The following is a 20,239-nucleotide window of genomic DNA, read 5'->3' on the forward strand; positions in this document are numbered from 1 at the left end:
GTTCTTGTCCGCGTCCCGGGGCAAATGTGGCGGAGCCCGACGAGCGGCTTAAACACACATGAGGCCGAGGTGATCGGCGACGTGGCCGTGGCCGCGTGAAGACGAGCGCGCGGCACACCCTCTCCGTGGTCTCCGCAGCTCCGCTCTCCTCTCCGCCGATGCCCTTAGTTGAATTTCTAATTTATCGCCTTAGACCCCAGGTGCCTCATTAAACGTGTCTTCTGAGGAAATGGATTTTTTCCTTTTTCTTCCTTTTTTTATTTTTTTTGCCCAGTCGCGCAGCACATCAATAGCCCTCGGCTCGGCGTCTTGCTTTTCCCAGAACCATGAGGGAAATTCGAGTTTGACATACCAGCCGCCGCCCATCTTTCCGTGGAGCGAACACGGAGCGCAGGAAGCAGCTTGTCCTCAGCAGCTCCACTGAGCGGTGCCCCGACCTAAGGCGGGTTCTTCCGTGGGTGACCTGCTTCATGGAGAGATCACCCCCGTGAGCCCCTAATTTCCCGTCACCGCACTGTCCATATGGCTCTGTGGCGAGCGTCAGAGACGCTGATGGGCGCTGACAGCCTGCATTGTGTTTGCTCCCCGAGCGGAACGGGCGCTCCTGCCGAGACACCCCCCAGCGCCCCCTGGGCCCCCAGCACCTGTCCCGTCTGCCCTCAGGGCTGTCCTTCTCTCCATGAGTCCCACTAAACCTGAGTGTGTTCGCTCTAGCACTCACCCAACAGCCACGTTATGATGAGGGGAGAAGGTTCTTCAAAAAGAGGTGCCAGCCCTCGGCGGGGCTCAGTGGTTAGAGCATCGCCCACGGACTGAAGGGTCCCGGTTTGATTCCAGTCAAGGGCCCGTACCTCGGTTGCAGGCTCGATTCTCTGCCCTGGTCGAGGGGGCGTGCAGAAGGCAACCAATCGATGTGTCTCTCTCACATGTATGTTTCTCTCTGTGTGTCTCTTCCTCTTCCTTCCTTCCACTCTCTCTAAAAATCAACGGGAAAAGTATCTTCTGGTGAGGATTAGCAAAAAAAAAAGGGTGACTGCGTGAGCCGCTACCCCCCACGCCTCCACCCTGCACGCCCGGCTCCGGCCTCTTCTTGCCCGTGCCTTGGCCTCCACCCCCCGGAGGTCCCACCTGGCGCCCACACCGGTCACTCCTGGACTGGTTTGTGGCACCCCTCTTCTCTCCGGATGGGCTCAAGCTCAGCCTGCCCCAAACTCAGCTCATCATCCCCCCTAACCTCCGGCTCCATCATCCCCCCTAAACTCCGGCTTCACTTGGTCAGTGGTGCCACCGTCTCACTGCTCAGTCCCCCCTCCCCGAGTCTAGTTTGTCAGCGGGTTCTGGGGTCCTCCTCACCTCTCCCTCCAGTGGGCCCCTCCTGTCCTGCACTCCTTTCCGGCTCGTTGTCTCAGCCGAGTCCCCGCGCTGGCCGCTCACGTCTAGTCTCCAGGTTACTTCCCCAGTCTGTCCCTCCCTTGGCTCCCAGGCTGTCTTCCCAAAGTGCCATTGCTTTTTGCCATCTTCCCACCCCCCAGAGCAGCCCCCCACCCCCAGAGCAGCCCCCCCACCCCCCCAGAGCAGCCCCCCACCCCCCAGAGCAGCCTTCCCACCCCCCAGAGCAGCCTCCCCACCCCCCAGAGCAGCTTCCCCACCCCCCAGAGCAGCCCCTCACCCCCCAGAGGAGCCCCCCTACCCCCCAGAGCAGCCTCCCCACCCCCCCAGAGCAGCCCCTCACCCCCCAGAGGAGCCCCCCCACCCCCCAGAGCAGCCCCCCCAACCCCCAGAGCAGCCCCCCACCCCCAGAGCAGCCTCCCCACCCCCCAGAGCAGCCCCCCACCCCCCAGAGCAGGAAAGGGGGAGTTAGATGCTGGGCACCGCGCAGCCTGCGGTCAGGAAGTTGGAGAGGGCTCGGCGGGTTCTTCGCTGCAGAAGCTCCTAGAGACTGGCTGCTCTGTGCTCCGTCTCCCGAGAGGGCTGTGCAGTGTGCAGGTTTCCTACTTGTCTGACCACCAGGTGCTTTTCTCCCCTTCCTCTTAGAGCACTGTGACTCGGCAGTTTCCAGAAAACCCCGGCTGTGGAATAGATCTCAGCTCCTTAGCCAGGCGTCTAGCGAGCTGGCCCGTCTTCCTCCTGACCTCGTCTGCCTCCATCGCCACACGCCTTCCGTCTTCCTCTCCTCCAGCCTTTGTGTTGTGTGGCTCTCTCTCTCTCATTGGCACCCTCTGTGCCCTTAGCCCGGGTGCCATGCCCTCCCCGTCCACCTGATAAACTTGCCCTCTTCCTGGTCAGTGCCATCTCCTTCCCACTCTGTCCTGTTTCCCAGGGCCTCTCACGAGCACAGCTGTGGCAACGGCAGCCTGGGTTTGCCTCACTCACGGCGCCGTGCCATCACGCATCCATCCACAGCGTTTGAACCACCTTCAGATGCTAACTAGAATTAGTACATCGTGGTTATTTCTTTCCACATCTATCTTGCAGGTAGTAAAAATACTAACAGTATCCGTATGTTAGTCTGGTAGGCACTGTGCTCAAGCAAGCTTTGCCTACAGGGGTTACTGAATCCTAGACCCATTTTCCAGGTAAGGAGACTGAGACCTGCTCACACTGAGCCAGAGCTCACACCTTCCCCTGTTCGTGGCTCCTGAGGACACAAGCTGTCCTGACTGTCCCAAGGATAGACCTCAGGGCCTGGAGCACAGCCCAGTGACATGGGGGGGAGGGCGATGAGAAAGCCCACTTGGGGTGTGAAAGTGCTTTGCCTGGAGTGAAAAGGGGGAGAGTGAACTATTAGAGGTGGGAACTAAAGGAAGCAGCCGGGAGTGGAGTGTGAGGCAGAGAATAAAGGACACGCACAGGCGCGCACGTGGGTTTTCCTAATGAGTGGTGGGCGTGGGCTCTCCGTTCCCCAGAGAGAATGCGTGTCCGGAAACCTGCATCGTACCGGCTCCATGTCACCACGGCGATACGGAGGCTCTGTTCCCTGTACAGCTGCAGGCAGTGCCCTCACACCGGGACGAGCAGACTGAAGGGCCCAGTTCGCTTGTTCCCTTAAAGGGACATCAACCGCCTTCGGCAGAGCAGCTCTCAAATGACTGCTCCGCCCAGAATAGAATCCCGGCCAATTTTATGAGCCCTTTTTTCAGAGCCCTTCACGAACAGTAAAAATAAAACCATGCAGCCACTATCCGTGCTCTGCTTGGAGGACTGATGCGGCATACGCGCACGTAAACATCTTCACATACAGACACGCATGCCTACGACCCACGGTTGAGATGTCTAGTTTGTCCCGAGTAAACGTGGCATCTGGAAGGAGCCGTTGGCGCTCGAGGTTGGTCAGTGGAACAGCTTGCACATCGCTGGTCCCAGGCGCAGCCTCACCTGCTGACGGGCCTGGGCGGCCCCGGGTGTTTGCTGCGGCCTCAGAGGCAGCGCGGCCTGTGGGTGGGGCTGGAGGCCTCCGTGGGGATGAACTGTGTGTCCTCCAAACCCAACGCGGCCAGCACGTTCTACGAGGTTCCCGCATCCCCCTGCGGATCCCCAGCCCCACCCACTGCCCACGCCCCGGCTTTCCCTTCGCAGTGCCACCGGGCTGTCACTTCGCAGAAACACCCACCTCCTCTGGCCCAGTCACCTGTCCCCTCACCCGCCGTGCACACTTTGGATACCAAGCACCGTGCTAACTCCCCCAATAAATAGGAAAAGGCTCTCCGACTCCCTGGCCTGGAGCGCGGTGTCATCTGGGCGGCGCCCGGAGCCTGACTCAGCGCGCCCAGGTGTTGTCCTCGGTTCACACCGGCCCACTTACCTGGGAAGTGCAGGTGTCTGGGTTGAATTGATCTCATTAGGGGATTTAGGTTATGTTCCTGCTACAGCTTCATTAATTACCCCACATCCATTTGTTTAAGGCTGCTTTTAGCCTCCTCGCGAAGAGAGGGAAAGTGGGGTATCAAAGGGAGCCTTCAAAGACAGCCCGCGCCGTCCCCAGGGGGATGCTGATCCCTGCCTTCTCCCACTTCAAAGTGGGACGTGTGTGTGTGTTTGGGCCGGGGAGCTGAATCTGATTCCTCTAATAAGAGTTGGCATCAGCCCCGTTTGATATTAGATGCAGGGAACATTTTGATTTGTTAGAGCCTTTGAAACTGTTCAGACGACCTTCAGAACAGGGGCCTCTTGTTACTGGCGGGGGAAGGGCAGCGCTGGGCGCTGGGCGGGGACGGATCGCTGCAGCTTTAGTGACAGATGCGCGCCCTGATGGGAGTGAGAAGTTCACAAATAGTGGACCTGTCGCTGCGTCCTGGTGACGCTGACCCCCTCTTCCATTCCCCAGGGCGGTGGGCGGGCACACAGAGACCACCAAAGGGAGGTCATGGTTTCGGAAACGGGTAACCACAGAGAAACCCATCACCATTGCTGGTCTGTGGCATCCCCCACCCCTACTGGCGCCCACCTCTTGACCGCGCAAGGTGAAGCTGCTGGTTAAGTAAAAGCTTTAAAGCTGAAGGCCCGGAGGCCTGCAGGTTTTGTTTGGAAGTGTCCGTTTTAGGTCATTTTTAGTGCTCTGCACTGTTTTTTGAAATGAAAATTGGTAACTTTCTGGGAAGCTGCCAACCCCCCCCCCCCCCCCCCCCCGGCTGCTGAGTGGGTTGAGGTGCTGACGACGGTCCCACCTGCGTCCGGAAGCAGGTCTGTCAGGTTGCACTTGGCGAGGGCGCTCGCTGAGGCCTGGGACAGCGTGGGGTCTGAGCCGCCCCACCTGAATTCGCTGCCGGGCCGTCTTCCTGCCGGGTGGGAGCTGGGCCTCTGGAGACAGGCCGGTTCCTGACCCGCCATCGCACCTCAGCTTGGTGACGTGGAGCAAGGGGCTCCCTCCCTGCGCCTCAGGGTCTGTGTTACCGTCCTTGTGCGATGGCGGGAGGGTGCCTGCGGCCGAGTGCGGAGCTGTCGTAAGAGGCGCCTGCCACCGCGGTGGCAAAGGTCATTGGCGGTGGCGGAGGTCATTGGCGGCGGCGGCAGTCATTGGCGGTCATTGGTGGCGGAGGTCATTGGCGGTGGCGGAGGTCATTGGCGGCGGCGGCGGTCATTGGCGGTCATTGGTGGCGGAGGTCATTGGCGGTGGCGGCGGTCATTGGCGGCGGCGGCGGTCATTGGCGGTGGCCGTCACGGTGGTTAGACTCCCTGGCTGCCCACGCTGGGCGATGCTGATGTCTCTTGCGTAAGTTTCTGTCACTCTTGTCACTAGTTCTTCCTGTGCCTGGGGGGCCCTTGACGGCTTGATGACTGGCCCGGGGCGATGTGTGTGTGAAGCAGGTGGTCCTCCGGGATCTGATGTAATCTACCTGGGAACGCGGTCCCCCACCCTGAAGTGCTCATCCAGCCCCAGAGCCGGAGGCTGCTCCGAGGCTGCGTGTCCACCCCGTCACGGGAGGTTGGCTTTTCCCCAGCAGGGCCCTCCTGGGCCCCCGATGCTGTGGGGCGTCACTCCTCAGGACACTGCAGTCAGAGAGTTGCTCGGGCATCGGCTAGGCGTTTGCAGCCTCCAGAAGCTCCCATTTGAATGCGCAGCCAGCGAAGTCCATAGTCCTGCTGCCTTGCAGCCTAGAAGCTGAAGCTAATGAATATTCATGTGGGTTAGATGTGGCTCCCGGAAATGAATTTCCAAAATCTTCTGGCCCCGAGGAGAGGCGGACACTGACCCCAGAACGCTGCTGAGATGCTTTCTTCGGCGTAAATCTAGCAGAAAATCAAGTGCAGCGCCTGCTGGGCCTTCCTGGCAAGTCGGACCCATTGTTACCAGTCCTCTTCTTACCGTGTGCACCTGGTGAAGGGCGCATTGTCCGTCTCCTGTCCCAGATGGTCCTGCGTCCCCAGGGCCCGGATGATGCGTGTGGGCCCCGTTCAGAAGGAGCAGCGCACGTTTCACAAGCATGTGCGTTCTCGGGCCAGCTAGGCCGGTCATGGGCTCTTCGTTCCCCTCGGATTTCTCTGTTGAAACATTTTGCTGAAGGTGTTGCTGTTTTTTTAATAATTTCATCTTTTAAATTAAAACCTCAACCCCTCCATCTGTATGCAGACTCCTTCTTTTCTGCTTGTCCATGTCTCTGTCTTGCTGAGCCCTGTGCGGTGGGGGCGGGCAGGAGGGACAGGCTAGAATGGCAGGAGGATCTGTCCGTTCCAAGCCCAGGCATGGAGGTGACTCTCCCTGGAATTTAGATTTGGGATCTTTGTCATCTTCCTGTCATCTTGGCGGTGATCTGTTAGAAGTAAGACACAAAAGATGGTTCACTCAGCAATCTGGATGGTCTTGAAGGCTGCGTGTTCTAAGCCCTGGCCTGCACTGCTTCCCTAGGAATGGAACGGAACCGACCTCCCCGAGGTGACCGGCCGCCCCGCAGGCCCCTGCCAAGGAGTGGCTGTGCGGGGAACTCACGTTTCTTCAGTTTCCTTCAGACTTCCCTGGAAGTAGCGTGTCACTTTCCCCTAGAACTTGCAAACCTGTCAAATTAAAAGTCTAAGCCTAAAGCCTTTTTAAAGTGTTGCCCCATCAATTGGTTTAACTGGGGGTGGAGGCTGGAAATTGGCAGCACCCTTGTGAGAGTCGGTTAGCCAGACAGAGGAGAGGGTGCCAGGGCTGGTGTGGGAGTCCAGGAAGGGATGGGACGGGAGAGGGAGGGGTTTGAACGGATGTTCAGTCGGTCAGATTCTTCCATGACGTTTCCTGGACTTGGGTTAGCAAAACCCCCACCCTGGCCAGCAGGAGCCCTGCGGAGGTCAGAGGTCCGGAACCTTCTGCTGCCCCAAAAGGTTTCCGACACGGTGACACTTACATAAAGCTGACTGCGAGCCGGAAGGAGCCGGGAGAGCCGGTGCCTGTCTTCACAGCCAACCTTTTCTTTCAATCCTCACCCAGGACAGGCTTACCGATTTTAGAGAGAGGGGAAGGGAGAGAGAGAGAGAGAGAGAGGAAGAGAGGAACATCATCGTGAGAGAGAACATCAATGAGTTGCCTTCCGTACGTGAGAGAGAACATTAATTGTTTGCCTTCCACACAGCCCGGGGACTGAACCCACAACCCAGCTATGTGCCCTGACGGGGGGCTCTAACCCACAACCTTTCGGCGTATGGGACGATGCTCCAACCAACTGAGCCACACCAGCCGGGGCCACAGCCCAGCTTTTCATTTCCAAGGACTATTTCCAGAAGGACACGTGTTGGTGTTTTCACCTGGCAAATGCAGCCCTTCACTTCCTGTCTTAGAGCAGTCTTCCGGCTGATTGCTGCCCTGCGCCCACCTGCTCCGGAATCAGTACCACAGCACGGGCTCAGACACTGGGTCTCAGTCCCCCTGGACCGCCGGCCAACCCCAGAGGCAGGTTGCAGGAGGCCCATCGACCAGGTGTTTCACTTTGCTCAGCTCCTGACCTCGTGTATTCAAGTTGACTTGTTGGCGCCAGAGGACATACTGGAGGCCCCGCTAAGCTGCCCCATCCTGAGCTCTCCGTCTGCTCTGGGTGCTTCTGTTTGCCAGACTTCACTTGTTCTTGAAATAGTGAGGGGCCTCAGTTTATCTCTCACGCAGACCTGTAAAGACAGGGTGGTTTGGTGAGACTGCGTGAAGTGCCCCTGCAGGACCCAGTGTGGCCGGAGGAGGACTGGCCTGGGTTCACGCCGAGCCCTGCCCACGTTTCCTCTTGGGCCGGGTTCGAGGCCGGGGCGCCCTAGTCACAGGCTCTGACCTGAGCAGCCGTCACAGTTACTCAGTATCCCTTCAACAGGCTCCTTACGTCCCCAGCAGGTTGTAAAGAAGACATTCAGGCGGGACAGTTAAATCCCCGGGATCGTTCTACTAGTATCATCGGTCTTATTTCTCCAAGCTGAGCAGCAGCAGCTGGAGCATCATGTTTTGAAGTCGGATTCTAACATTGGCACTGACGATCCTTTCATCCCTTCCCCCACAGCTGGATATATGGTCCAAGTCCAACTACCAAGTGTTCCAGAAGGTAAGCTCTGCTCTTGGCTTCTTGCTCAGGGGGACTGAGGGGAGGACGGTGCTCTGAGGTGTCAACACTGGTCTTTCATCCCAGCCTCTCAACAGTCACACGCCAGAGGCAGAAGGCTGCCCACTGTGGTTCCTTTACGTGACGGGAGGTGACGGGAAAGACAAAACCTTGCGGAGAGAGCAGATGCGCGTCCCCAGGGCTGGGGGTGGCAGGAGCTGAACCCGGGCCGAGGGCCGTGGCTGCGATGGGAACATTCTGTGCGGTGATTTACAGGGTGTGTGCTTCAGAGCGAAGGGACTGGAACCTGCAAAGGGCGAGTTTGTATTTGTAAATTATCCCTTTTTAAAAAGTCAGAGTCTTTTTCGTTGTTTCAGGCTCAGCCCGTGGTTTTTGTGCTCAGCTTCTCCGAGCCTGTGGCCCGTGGGTTCCCTGGGGCCGGCCCAGGAGGCAGGCGGCCCCGCCCGCACCTACCCCACCCCCTTTACGCCGGTGCCATCGTTTTCAAATTGGGCTTCCTCGTGAAGTACTGTTTGGGAAATATTACGGGAAAATCCACGTTCCGGCTCCTGCTGGTGGGAGGGCTCCGCTGAACCAGCTCCACCCCTGGGCGTGGGAGGGCCCCACCACCTCCCCAGCCCTCGGTCCGCTCCCCACGGGCACTGCCGCTTCCTCTGTCCTCGTCCATCCTCTCTGCTTCCATCCAGCCATGCAAACAGCCAAGTTGTTGTCATTTCATTCATTGCTTCAAGTTCAGCAACAACTATGGATTGGGCCCCTTTGCCCCGTGCCAGCTGCTAGGAATCTGGGGGACAGACAGAAGAGCAGTGAGATAACTCAGGGTGTCACTGGGGCTGCTATCAGGAGCAGCAGGGAAGGAGGGCCCTTCCTCTTGGGGCCGTCACAGGAGGGAGGCCTTTCCGGGCAGACCCTCACCGGAGCAGGAAGGTGAGAAGAGCAGCCACGTGGACGGCCGGGAAGAGGTCCCAGCATGGGAGCAGCAGCCAGGCCTGGTGCTGGGAGCGTGCACTGCCAGGAGCCTGCGGGCTGAGCGAGTGGCGGGCGGGGGAGTGGGAGAGGGGAGCAGGTCTCCCAGGTCCTGGTACGGAACTTGGATTTCCTTCTCAACCCAGTGTGGAATGCTGAAGGGATGGATGCGGAGAAGGGATGTGATTTTGTTTTTGTAAATATATTTTTATTGATTTCAGAGAGGAAAGGAGAGGGAGGAAGAGATAGAAACATCAATGATGAGAGGGAGTCATTGATTGACTGCCTTTTGTATGCCCCCGCCCGCCCCCCCCCCCCCCACTGGGGATCCAGCCCGAAACCCAGGCATGTGCCCTTGACTGGAATCGAACCCGGGACCTCTCAGTCCGCAGGCCCACGCTCTATCCACTGAGCCACACCAGCTAGGGCGAGGGATGCAATTTTGAAAGTTGTGCCCATGTTATTGCCACTGAAGTAACAGTGTATCCAGCTCGCCTCACCTTCTTCCTGGAAAACAGTGCTGGGGGCTGAGGAGCGCCCCCTGTCTGCTCCTCCTGGGGCCGAGCCTCTCCTCATTAGTGTCCGTCCCCCTCCCCCCGCCCCCCGCTCCCGTCCCCCCCCCCCGCTCCCCCCAGACTGCTGACAGTCTCATCAGGGGCTCCCTGCACTTCGCTCGGGGCCAGGAGGCTTCCCCAGCCAGCGAGCCTCCAGCAGGGATCCGGAGAAAGGCGCCTGGGGCGGGGCGGCACCGGGAGGAGGACGAAGAACAGGAAAGGCTTCGGCGATTCTGTTCCTCTGGCATTTAAGCTCCGCAGGGGCAGTCACTGGTGGGATCTCCCACCTCCTCGGTTCAAAACCGCGTTTCCCTCCAGTAGCTTAGGACGCGGGAGGGTAGCTACTCCCTGCGTGAGTCTTGGCAGGGAGGCCAAGGACAGAGGCAGTGTCAGCCACAGGCACAGCTCCCAGCCTGCCCCGCGGGCTCAGCACCAAGGCCGGAGCCCAGGAGGCCCCTCAGCCTCCATCATTGTCCTGGGGCCCCCAGCCCGCCCGCCAGCAGAGCCAGCTGTGCCGGGTGGGGTCCAGTGGGGGTGATGCCCCGGGCAGGCTGCACCACAGCTTCGTCCACGCACTCATGTTCACGCACTCACACGTTCACACATGCACTCAGTCCCGTGCAGAGATGGCCGCTGTGGGCAGACTCTCGGGGTGTTGCCGAGTGGCTACCTGGCGCTTTCAGTCAGAGAGACTGGGTCACCCTGCGGAGGCGTTCCCTGAAACTGGACACGCCGGCCCCGGCATCAGTCGTCCCCTGAGTGTATGTGACAGCGGACTGGTCGCTAACTGCAGGTCCCAGCAGGGGAGCTCCCGAGGACAGGCCCGCCCTTTGAGCAAGGCGAGGGCTGCCGTGCGGCCCTGCTGAGCACCCACCTCGCCTCAGAGGCCCTGAACCTCACCCCCACGCAGGGCACGGCCTGGGCGAGCCGGGGCTCCTGGTCACGGGCCAGACACGCACAGCCGGGGAGTCCACAGGTGCTGCTGAGGGCAGGCAAGTCCAGGGGACGAGTGGGCAGGAGGGTGAGGGCACATCTGGGCGGCAGGTGGGCTCCTAGAATGGGCCCGGCCCCTCTGCTGCCGGCGGGGATGGGCTTGGTCTTTTTGAAGGAAGGGCTTTCCTGTCACTGGCTGCGAGGCTGGAGTTGTGGCACAGCTGCACCGCAGGGTGAGCGCCAGGCCTGCAGCCACCTGACCGCAGCCGCTCTCATCCCAGGGTCCTCTGCGGGGAGTGGCGGTGCAGCCGGGGCACCAGGTAATTAGTGGGGATTCGGCCTGAGCCCGTCTCCTGCAGCTCTGTCCCCGCTGTCCGCCTGCTGCCTCTGTGCTCGGTACTGCGGCCAGAGGCGGCCTCGCAGTGGGCAGCAGCGGTATCGGCTGGAGGGGTGCCACACTAGCGGGCTCCTCTTTTCAGTATTTTCAGTACGCACCTTCTAAACACTCGGGCTTAACTGTCCCTGTTTACTAATCTTGCAGGACGGACTTCTAATCCGAGGCCCCGGCTCTCCTAGCTTAGCGGGGTGGGGCGTGTGCGGACAGACAATGGAGTCATGCCATTGGGCCCCACACAGCGAGAGCACCTGGAACCCTGGAGTCTGGTCAGGCTCGGGGCCACTCGGCACTGCGGGCACAGTCCTGCCCTGGCGTGGGGACATCCGCCACACACACCCCGCCCCCCGCACAGTCCTGCCCTGGCGTGGGGACGGCCTGGAGTGGGGCATCCCCCCCATACACACACCCCGCCCCCCGCACAGTCCTGCCCTGGCGTGAGGACGGCCTGGAGTGAGGACATACACACACACACACACCCCCGCACAGTCCTGCCTCAGGCACAGTCCTGCCGGCTGCTCAGGAGCTGCTGGGCTCGGGCAGGCCACCCCCTCCCTGTGACTGGGAAATGGAAATTCTCACAGGCCATCACGGGGTCCTTGTGGGACCCCTCCCACCTGGGGTGCTTGCTCTTTGTCAGACCCTGTTCAAGTACATGTAACCCTGTCCAAGGACATGGCTTTAAGTGACAGGCCCGTCCAGAGCCTGTGCCCTCACCCTCGCCAGGCTGTGGGTGTGGACCAGCCTTGGCCGGGGCAGGTGCTCAGTGAGCAGGCAGCTCCGCTGGGGGTGCAGCTAAAACAGCTTGTCCTCTCCGGGTGCCCTCCAGCGCTCAGATCCCGGGCGTGAAGGTGTCGCGGCTCCTCGCGCACAATATGGTGGAGGCGCTTTGGGACACTTGTTTTGACTGGTGGCTCCTCCGGTTGTTGACTGGCAGCTGTTTCAAGGTCTCCTGAAAGATTCCTTCTCCTCTGAGCCTGGTTCCGGCAGCCTGGAGGGGGTCTGTGAGCCCTGGCGGGGGAGGGAGAAAAGACAAAGCGCATCTGCTGGCGGGCAGTGGACATGGCACCCACGCAGAACAAGTCACCTGCGGGCCAGCCGGGACTCGGGAGGCGCCCCCAAACTAAGCAGCTGCCGCTCTCTGCCTGGAGGTGTAACGGACCTCCCTGTGCCCCTCTCCGTCTTCTCTCTCTGCGTCCCTCTGTCTTCTCCCCTCCCCCTTGCCGGGCCCTATCTCCTGGTTAATTGTTGCTTTGTCTTCCCCTCGCTCCCCTTAAGGGCTCGCCTTCTGCTTTGGTCTTTCAGCCCTGCCGCTGGCTCACGATGGCTCCATTCTCAGGATCACGATGGCGCCCTTCCTGAGCCTCTGCCGCAGCTTTCATCTCCCAGCGGAGTCTCATTAGCTTTCAGCACACCTGGCGTCTGTCCTCCTGGGCTGGCAGTCGATTTAAATTACTTAATGGCAAGTTTTTTTGTTGCCCCAGGCCCCTTTTTTTCTGTCTTGGATGCTGAGCAAAAAACATCTTTGTTGTTGAAAAGTGTAAAACAAAAACATATTGAAGGTGGACTGCTTTGACAAAAAGGACGATCCTTGCAGGGGAATTTCTCCAACGTTCAGCAACGCTGTCTTGCCTGGTGCTTTGAAGTTCGGTCATGGGAACCAGGAACCAGCCGTGGAGGAGTTTGGGAGGAAGGGAGGGGAAACCGCCAGAGTCCGCTTCCTTCTATAACTTCCTTCTGTAACTGCTGATGGGGAGGCTCGGGAGATTAAATGCTCCTGTGAGCACTAGAGAACCGTTACCGTTTGGCAACTGAACGAGTACATTTCACTGAGCCTGCATCTGGCCGACCGCCCACCCAGTGATGGGAAGGCGAGGTAGGGGCCTGCCTGGGAGCCACCTGCCAGAGCAGAGCTGAGCACGACCCCCGAGTCTGGAGAACACTCCCCAGTTAGCTCTCCTGCTCTCGAGGAGTAGCCACATGGCAGATCTCACCTGCGCCTCGGCTGGGACTCTGGCTTCCGAAGACGCTCCGGGCTGGTTGGTGGGGGCAGATGACATCCGCGGGGAGGGAGGCCACAGGCTCAGACAGCCATCGCCCTCCCGCTGTAAGTCTGTTTCCTCTTCTATAAAACGGAAATAAAGCGAGCACCCAGCTAGTTGCCATGGGGACGAAGTGCGAGGGGCGCGAGCATCACAGGCCCCATGAAAGCAGTGACTTGGTTAGTAAGTAACCCCTGGTCCTGAAAAGGCACCTTCGGGAGTAGGAGAACCCCGCATGGCGCCAGCTCCCACTCCACAGCACCCCACTCCACGGCACCCTGTGACATTTCAGCAGCCGCGTTTACCTTGATTCTTGAAAACGACACGCTCTCCTTCAGATTTGCCCTCCTTGGTGTTGTGCACAGACTCAAAAGCTGAGCCGGGGGGGCATGGGGAGGGCCTTTTCCCGCCGTGCCTGGACCCCACCTCCTGGCTGCTGGAGGCCCATCCCTCCCCGGCAGCGGGTCCCTCCCCAGCAGCCGGCGCCTGAGAGTCTGTAGGGAAGTCCAGGCTGGAAGGAGCCCCACCCCAGCCCTTAGTCAGCATCTGCTGGGGAGCAGGGCCCCGGGGACTTGTGCTCGTTACCGTCTGCATTCTCCTGCACTTTGATCCCTAAGAAGAGCTGCAGAGGCTGGCTGATGGCTGGGCCCGGCCCGAGACCCTGGTCCTAGGTCCCGGCAGGGCCCAGAGCCGCGAGGCCAGTGCTGCTGGTCCTCGAACCCCATCTCAGGCAGCCGTTCCTGAGGGAACGTCCTCACCACAGGGTGACCTTGCAGGCCTGGCCAGCGCCTGCTCCTCTGGCGGGTGGGCGGGCAGTGTCCTGGAGGAAGAGCCGGGAGAAGGGGACGGTAGTGCTGCTGCGACAGATGAGCCTCTCAGTCTGTCACTCAAACAGCCAGTTTACTTCTTGCTCACAGTGCACACCACCCGAGTTGTCCGAGAGCTGGGCTTCCATCACTCGGGACCCAGGCTTAGCAAGGCACCGCCACCTGTGAGTCCACCTGAGCGTGGCCCCGACCCGGCATGGGGAGGGCACGGGATCCACACTCGCCTTCTCTGGCTCCAAGGGAAGTAACACCCGTCCATGGCCCGGTGCGTCAGCTGGGGCCAGCCCCGTGGACCGACCTAACTGGGAAGTTCAGGAGCCTGAAGGGCCGGGCCTGGCGGTAAGCCCCCGGCGCTCCCAGCCCGAGAGCGTGCAGGGTTCCCAGCCGGCCAGGGGGGCCGGGGCCCAGAGTCCTTGGTTCCGGTCTCGTCCCCAGCCGTGGAGGCCTCGCTCTCTGCCCCACACACTTCACATGAGCCGGTCTCCCTAATGTCTCCCTAATGTCTCAGTGACGGAGTGCACCATCCGGTCGGTACACGGGCCAGGAACCTCCAGGTCGGGCGAGACAGGCAGGGCTCTGCCTCTCAGAATTCACAGTCAACTCGGGGAAACTGACACTAAACAAAAGTTGCAAAGAATAATTATACACATTCGGTCCCAAGGAATTGCCACGACAGAAATTATCTGAGCCCGAGATATGTCCCCTCAGGGCCGTGGTCGGCAAACTGCGGCTCGCGAGCCACATGCGGCTCTTTGGCCCCTTGAGTGTGGCTCTTCCACAAAATACCATGGCCTGAGCGAGTCTATTTTGAAGAAGTGGCGTTAGAAGAAGTTTAAGTTTAAAAAATTTGCCTCTCAAAAGAAATTTCAATCGTTGTACTGTTGATATTTGGCTCTGTTGACTAATGAGTTTGCCGACCACTGCCTCAGGGGATTCTGGGAGGCTTCCCTGAGCACATGGATCTGAACTGGCCGAAGGGGGATGGGAGCTGGGGGGGGAGGGGGCACTTGAGGACCCACAGCGTTTTCAGCAGAGGGGGGAGGAGAGGAGGTGGGACCAGGGCCTCAGGGTCCCCAGGGTCCCGCCTGGGTTCTGTCCTGTGTGCACGCATACCCTGAGAGGCTCTTCAGCAGCGAGGGCCATGTTCAGAGTGACGGCTGAATAAGCACTAATGTTGATCAATCAGCCTGCACGAGCTGTTTCATTTATTTCATGCTCACAATTACCCACGTGGCAGGTGTTGTCAGTTATCCCATTTTCCAGATGGGAAGAATGCAGCCAGGAAAGCTGAAGCGCCTGCCCCGGGTGGCACTGCTGGGAGGGGGAGGCCCATGCAGCCCTCCAGAGCCCACAGCCTCTGCCCCTGCGGCAGCAGGTCCCTGCTAGTGCCCCGCTGAGGCAGACCTGGGAGGAACGGCAGAGCTTAGACGGGGTGGGAAGAAGCCGGGAGAATCACCCCGCACCCAGAGACTTGAGTATGTTCCATGGACAAGCCCAGGTGTCGGCTTAGACCCCTGGGCAGGTGGTGGTGTCGTCACTGAGCAGCTGGAGGAGAAGCAGGTTGGTGAGAGCGCTTTAGATGTTTCTGGAAGGCAGTTATCAAAACAGCCAGGAGCGGGCAAGTCCCGAGGTCAGCCAAGGAAAGGAGGAGGAGATGGGCGCAGGCCAGGCACTCCATGAGCAGAGGATTCTGGGCAGAGGTTCTTGGCAGAATCTTGGGGAGATGCCCTAAATTCCAAAGGACACAGGGGCCTGGCAGATAGCATGGTGAAGCAGGCTAGGGGAAGCCCTGGGGGCCGGGCACAGGGCCCCACCCAAAGGCCCGCCCGCCCCCCCCCCCCCCGACTCACACTGATGGTGGCCACATGGCTGTGTGGGGGCCAGCATGTCACATGGGGACTCGCTTCGTCCTCACACTGGGCCTCGGGGCGGCACGGGTTGCTGCCCCCAGATCTGATACTGCTAGAAGCGGGGGATCTGAGTTGGGTGAAGTTTCCTGAACTTAAATGTTGGTCATTCGTGTTAAAAATTGTCAACAGGAAAGCAAAGATACTGTCCACCTGAACAAAGCATCCTGGCCTTGGCGGTGGCCTCTGGGGGGCAGTGTGACTGGGAGTTGGGCCCAGGCCATGCTCAGGCTGCTGAAATGCAGATCCAGGCTCCTCCCCGGGGCTCCGGGGCCGGAGGGGACCTTCCACGGCCGGGAAAGGAGGACACCCAGGCTGGGGGACAGCAGGCCGGGTCCCCTGCTGCGACAGTGGTGCTGAGGGGGCGGGGCTTTGTTAGGGGCGCTTTATGAACTAAATGGTAGGTGCAGGAGAAAGAATTCTCCAGAAATTCTGTGATTGTGAGGAATGTCTTCTCGGCTCATAAAACGGCACTTGCCGGGGTGTAGAGCGAGGCATCGCGACGGGGAAGAAGCGAGCTTTCCGGCTCAGGTACCACTGGCCGAGCGAGCTTTGCTGTTGGCACCACGCCGCTCAGCACCGCCACTTTACCAGGCTGCCATCGCTCTGCGGAGAGGGTTAGAAAGCTGTCTGGCAAGAAGGCGTCACGTCGTCGGTCTCTGCACTTGAGGAAACAGTGCCGTTGGCCTGGCAGGCCTGCGTGGGAACGTCCCGGACCCGCGCGGTTTGCTGCGTTGGCAGGGGAGCCAGGCAGCTGTTTCCGGTGCGTGGCCTTTGGTGAGTGGGCACTTTTAACTTTATTTCTTATTCAACAAATATGTGCGGAGCACCTGCTAGATGCCAGGTGATGTTCTGGGCCTTGGGGACACAGCCCAAACCGAATGGGCGTGATCCGTGCCCCACAGAGCTGCTCCCCTAGTGGGGCTCACCGGCCACCAAGCAGCCATGAGGGTCCGTGGGCAGAGGCCAGGTCCAGGGTCCAGGGACCAGGAGGGGCGGGGGGCGGGCTTTGCCTGCATGGCCATTGTATCGGGGAAACTGAGGCCTGGAGAGGCTCTACGAGCTTTCTGTGAGCTGGGGAGCCCGGTCCTCACGCTTCGGCGTGGCCTCTGGCCTTGGGTGCAGGCCCACCATCCAGCTGCGGATCGTTGACAACTCGGCGAGTGGGGCCAGACCAGCCCCTGGCTGCCACCTGGCTGGTGTGCGTAACGGCTCTCAGGCCCTCAGTGCGTCACACGTGCGCTGCGGGTGGGGGAGCCGGGGAGTCGGCACGAGGGGGACCACTGTCTTTCTTGTGCACCGAGTGTCGGAGCATCTGTAATGCGAGAATCCCCGTGAGGACAGTCACATAGACCACGTGTGGACAGAACCGTCACATTCACCGTAACCTATTGACTTGCTGGTGGGTGGGGGCATTAGCAGTGGTGGCGTCATCGGGCATCAGGCCTGCAGGGACCTCAGATCGGCCCTGTGTTCCAGAAGCGCCATTGAGACAGGGCAGGGCTGAGGCCAGCGGCTCCCTCTGGGCGCCAGTGCCTCCAGGGGCTCGCAGCAGCTGACAGCCGCTGCTTGGAGTGGGGGTGCTGCTTGGAATGGGGGTGCTGCTTGGAGTGGGGACTGCTTGGAGTGGGGGTGCTGCTTGGAGTGGGGGTGCTGCTTGGAGTGGGGGTGCTGCTTAGAATGGGGTGCTGCTTGGAGTGGGGGGGCATTGCTTGGAGTGGGATGTGCTTGGATTGAGGGGGCTGCTTGGAGGGGGCATTGCTTGGAGAGAGGGGCTGCTTGGAGGGGGCGCTGCTTGGAATGGGGGTGCTGCCTGGAGTGGGGATGTGCTTGGAGTGGGGGGCTGCTTGGAATGGGGGTGCTGCTTGGAGTGGGGGCTGCTTGGAGTGGGGGTGCTGCTTGGAATGGGGGACTGCTTGGAGTGGGGGTGCTGCTTGGAGTGGGGTGCTGCTTGGAGTGGGGGGGCTGCTTAGAATGGGGTGCTGCTTGGAGTGGGGGGGCATTGCTTGGAGTGGGGATGTGCTTGGAGTGGGGGGGCTGCTTGGAGGGGGCATTGCTTGGAGAGAGGGGCTGCTTGGAGGGGGCGCTGCTTGGAATGGGGGTGCTGCCTGGAGTGGGGATGTGCTTGGAGTGGGGGGCTGCTTGGAGGGGGCCATTGCTTGGAGGGGGCGCTGCTTGGAGTGGGGGGCTTCTAGGAGTGGGGGTGCTGCTTGGAGGGGGGGGCATTGCTTGGAGTGGCTGCGGCTCCAGGGGCTGAGACAAACCACGGCCGTCGGAGGGCTGGCGAGAGACCATACTTTGGGGACAAGGTGCCTCGGAGGCAGTTATAGTGAGGCCCCGGGAAAGGTCCTCAGAAGTGGCCCCATTCCTGACCCTGAGGTTGCTGGAATGTTCCCCCTGCGCTCGCCTTCAGGCCTGGACACTTCCTTTCTGCCCCTCCCCACTGTGCGGACTGCCCTGGCACTTGGGATTTCCTTGCGGACGCCTTCCCTCCTGGGCGTGCGGACTCTTTGCGCTGAAAGGAGTGAGCGGGTCTTGTTTTCTCTGCGGACTTGGGGTGGCCTCTAACCCGTCACTCTCCTCGGTCCCCAGGTGACAGACCACGCCACCACTGCCCTGCTGCACTACCAGCTGCCCCAGATGCCCGACGTCGTGGTCCGGTCCTTCATGGTAAGTGGCCAAGAGCGGAGGCTCATTTAAACCTGAATCCCCTGCATGAGGCTCGCAGGGGCAGGTGGGACCACAGGGGCAGGTAGGACCCTCAGGGGCAGGAGGGACCCGCAGGGGCAGGAGGGACCCGCAGGGGCAGGAGGGACCAGCAAGGGGCACAGGTGGGACCCGCAGGGGCAGGTGGGACCAGCAGGGGCAGGAGGGACCCGCAGGGGCAGGAGGGACCAGCAGGGGCAGGAGGGACCGGCAGGGGCAGGAGGGACCCGCAGGGGCAGGAGGGACCGGCAGGGGCAGGAGGGACCTGCAGGGGCAGGAGGGACCAGCAGGGGCAGGAGGGACCCGCAGGGGCAGGTGGGTGTTCCGTCCGCACTCAGCGAGGGCCTCCCAGGAGGAGGCCAGTGGAATGATGTTGCTGTACACCGGGAAGGGGTCCAGGAGGAGCGCCGTCTGCTTAGCGAAGGTGCTTTTCTGTCTGCGGACAGCCTGCGCTTCCGGGAGGGACCTCCAGCCGTTCCCAGCGTCCCTCGGGCAGGGGCACTGAGCTCCGGGCTGCGCCGGGCTGTGCTTGGCGCTGAGAGGGTCGCGGTGACTAAGGCCAGCCTTGCGCTTCTCCCAGACATCTCGTCCTCCGATGAGGAGCGGGCTCAGGACGGGGAGGGCCCCGGGGGTGCTGGCTCAGCTCCTGCCGCTCCTGTTCAACGTTCAGAGTTTTGTGAGCAGCTGTTCAACAGTTGGGATCGGAGCTGGGTGTTTACACCACGGAAATCAGCAAGCACTGCCAGTCAGGCCCGCTCCGCCCCACCCACAGCCAGCTCATCCGCACGCCACTGCGCCCTTTGTCACGTGACCGCCAGTTGGCCTAAGCAGGGCCGGCCACGGGCTCCGCACGGCCTGGCAGCACCGCCCACGGTTGCACCTCGCTGGCGGGCTCCACGCTGTCCCACCAGTGGGCCCGGCCTTCACCGCGGCTGCGGCCGCCTCCGTCCCTGCCGGCAAGGCTGCCAGGAGCCACGGAGGACGTGCCTGTCGGCAGTCCACGGCGTGGGCAGCGAGTGGGCACTGCTCGTGCCCTTTTCCGATCGGGTGTGCCTCCCAGTTCAGCTGTTGAGAGAGCCTGCAGTTCGTTTCTTAGGGGACACGCCCGGCTCCTCGGTGGGGGGCTGGAACAGGCCACGCAGGCGCTCAGCGCCGTCCCCGCAGGGGCTCGCTCCTGTGTCCAGGGTCACTCGTGTGGACAGAACCGTCAAATGCGATGTAACCTATTGCTGGTGGGTGGGGGCATTAGCAGTGGCGTCATCGAGCGTCAGGCCTGCAGGGACCTCAGGTCGGCCCTGTGCTCCAGAAGCGCCATTGAGACAGGGCCGGGCTGAGGCCAGCGGCTCCCTCTGGGCCCGCCCTCCGGGGGTCTTCACCTCCGGGTGCGCACAAGGGCTTGGTTTTCCCCAAGGGGCCGTAACGCCTGCTTTCCATGGCGACTTACCTGGAGGCTTGGGGAGCATTTGATTTGACCAGCACTGAAGGATAAATAGTTTAACTGAATGACCCATCGACCTCGTCACGGTTATTGCCAAAACCTCCAGCCCGGCTCTGCACAGTGGCAGCATCGCAGTCAATGAGGTTTGTCTAAGGGGTGATTATTGCTAATTGAAAACTTTTCCCCGTACTCCGCCATGACGACTTGAAACCTTGGCAGCTTTTCACAGTCTCTATGGAGACTGAATTAAACACACTCACACACACGCACGCACACACACACACACACACACACTCACAAACACACACACTCACACACGCACGCACTCACACTCACACACACACACTCACAAACAAACACACTCTCACACGCACGCGCACACACACACTCACACGCACACCCTCACACACATGCACACTCACACACACACGCACACACACTCACGCGCGCACACACACAG

At 60.8% G+C, this 20,239-nt stretch overlaps 1 protein-coding gene and 1 long non-coding RNA gene across 4 annotated transcripts in view; one reads left to right on the plus strand and one right to left on the minus strand.

Moving 5' to 3' along the window:
• Nucleotides 1-20,239, plus strand: part of MED27 (mediator complex subunit 27) — a 138,315-nt gene that overhangs the window by 116,058 nt on the left and 2,018 nt on the right. Inside the window, exons 6-7 of one of the 2 annotated variants that reach the window (XM_079790128.1) lie at nt 7,953-7,994; nt 18,228-18,305. In XM_079790128.1, coding sequence (XP_079646254.1) covers nt 7,953-7,994; nt 18,228-18,305 — 120 coding nt within the window. The remainder of the gene's footprint in view (nt 1-7,952; nt 7,995-18,227; nt 18,306-20,239) is intronic. The other variant, XM_079790129.1, reaches the window with a different exon arrangement.
• Nucleotides 8,853-14,677, minus strand: LOC307110776. Of its 2 annotated transcripts, none has more exons than XR_013814488.1 (3): nt 13,978-14,677; nt 12,854-13,947; nt 8,853-11,870 (listed from the first exon to the last, which is right to left on the minus strand). It is a non-coding gene; the product is annotated as an uncharacterized lncRNA (long non-coding RNA). The 2 variants fall into 2 exon arrangements; XR_013814489.1 differs by having other exon boundaries at nt 8,854-11,870; nt 12,854-12,984; nt 13,207-14,677.

Source organism: Cnephaeus nilssonii (genome assembly GCF_951640355.1).
Source record: "Cnephaeus nilssonii genome assembly, chromosome: 14".
NCBI classification, from domain to species: domain Eukaryota; kingdom Metazoa; phylum Chordata; class Mammalia; order Chiroptera; family Vespertilionidae; genus Cnephaeus; species Cnephaeus nilssonii.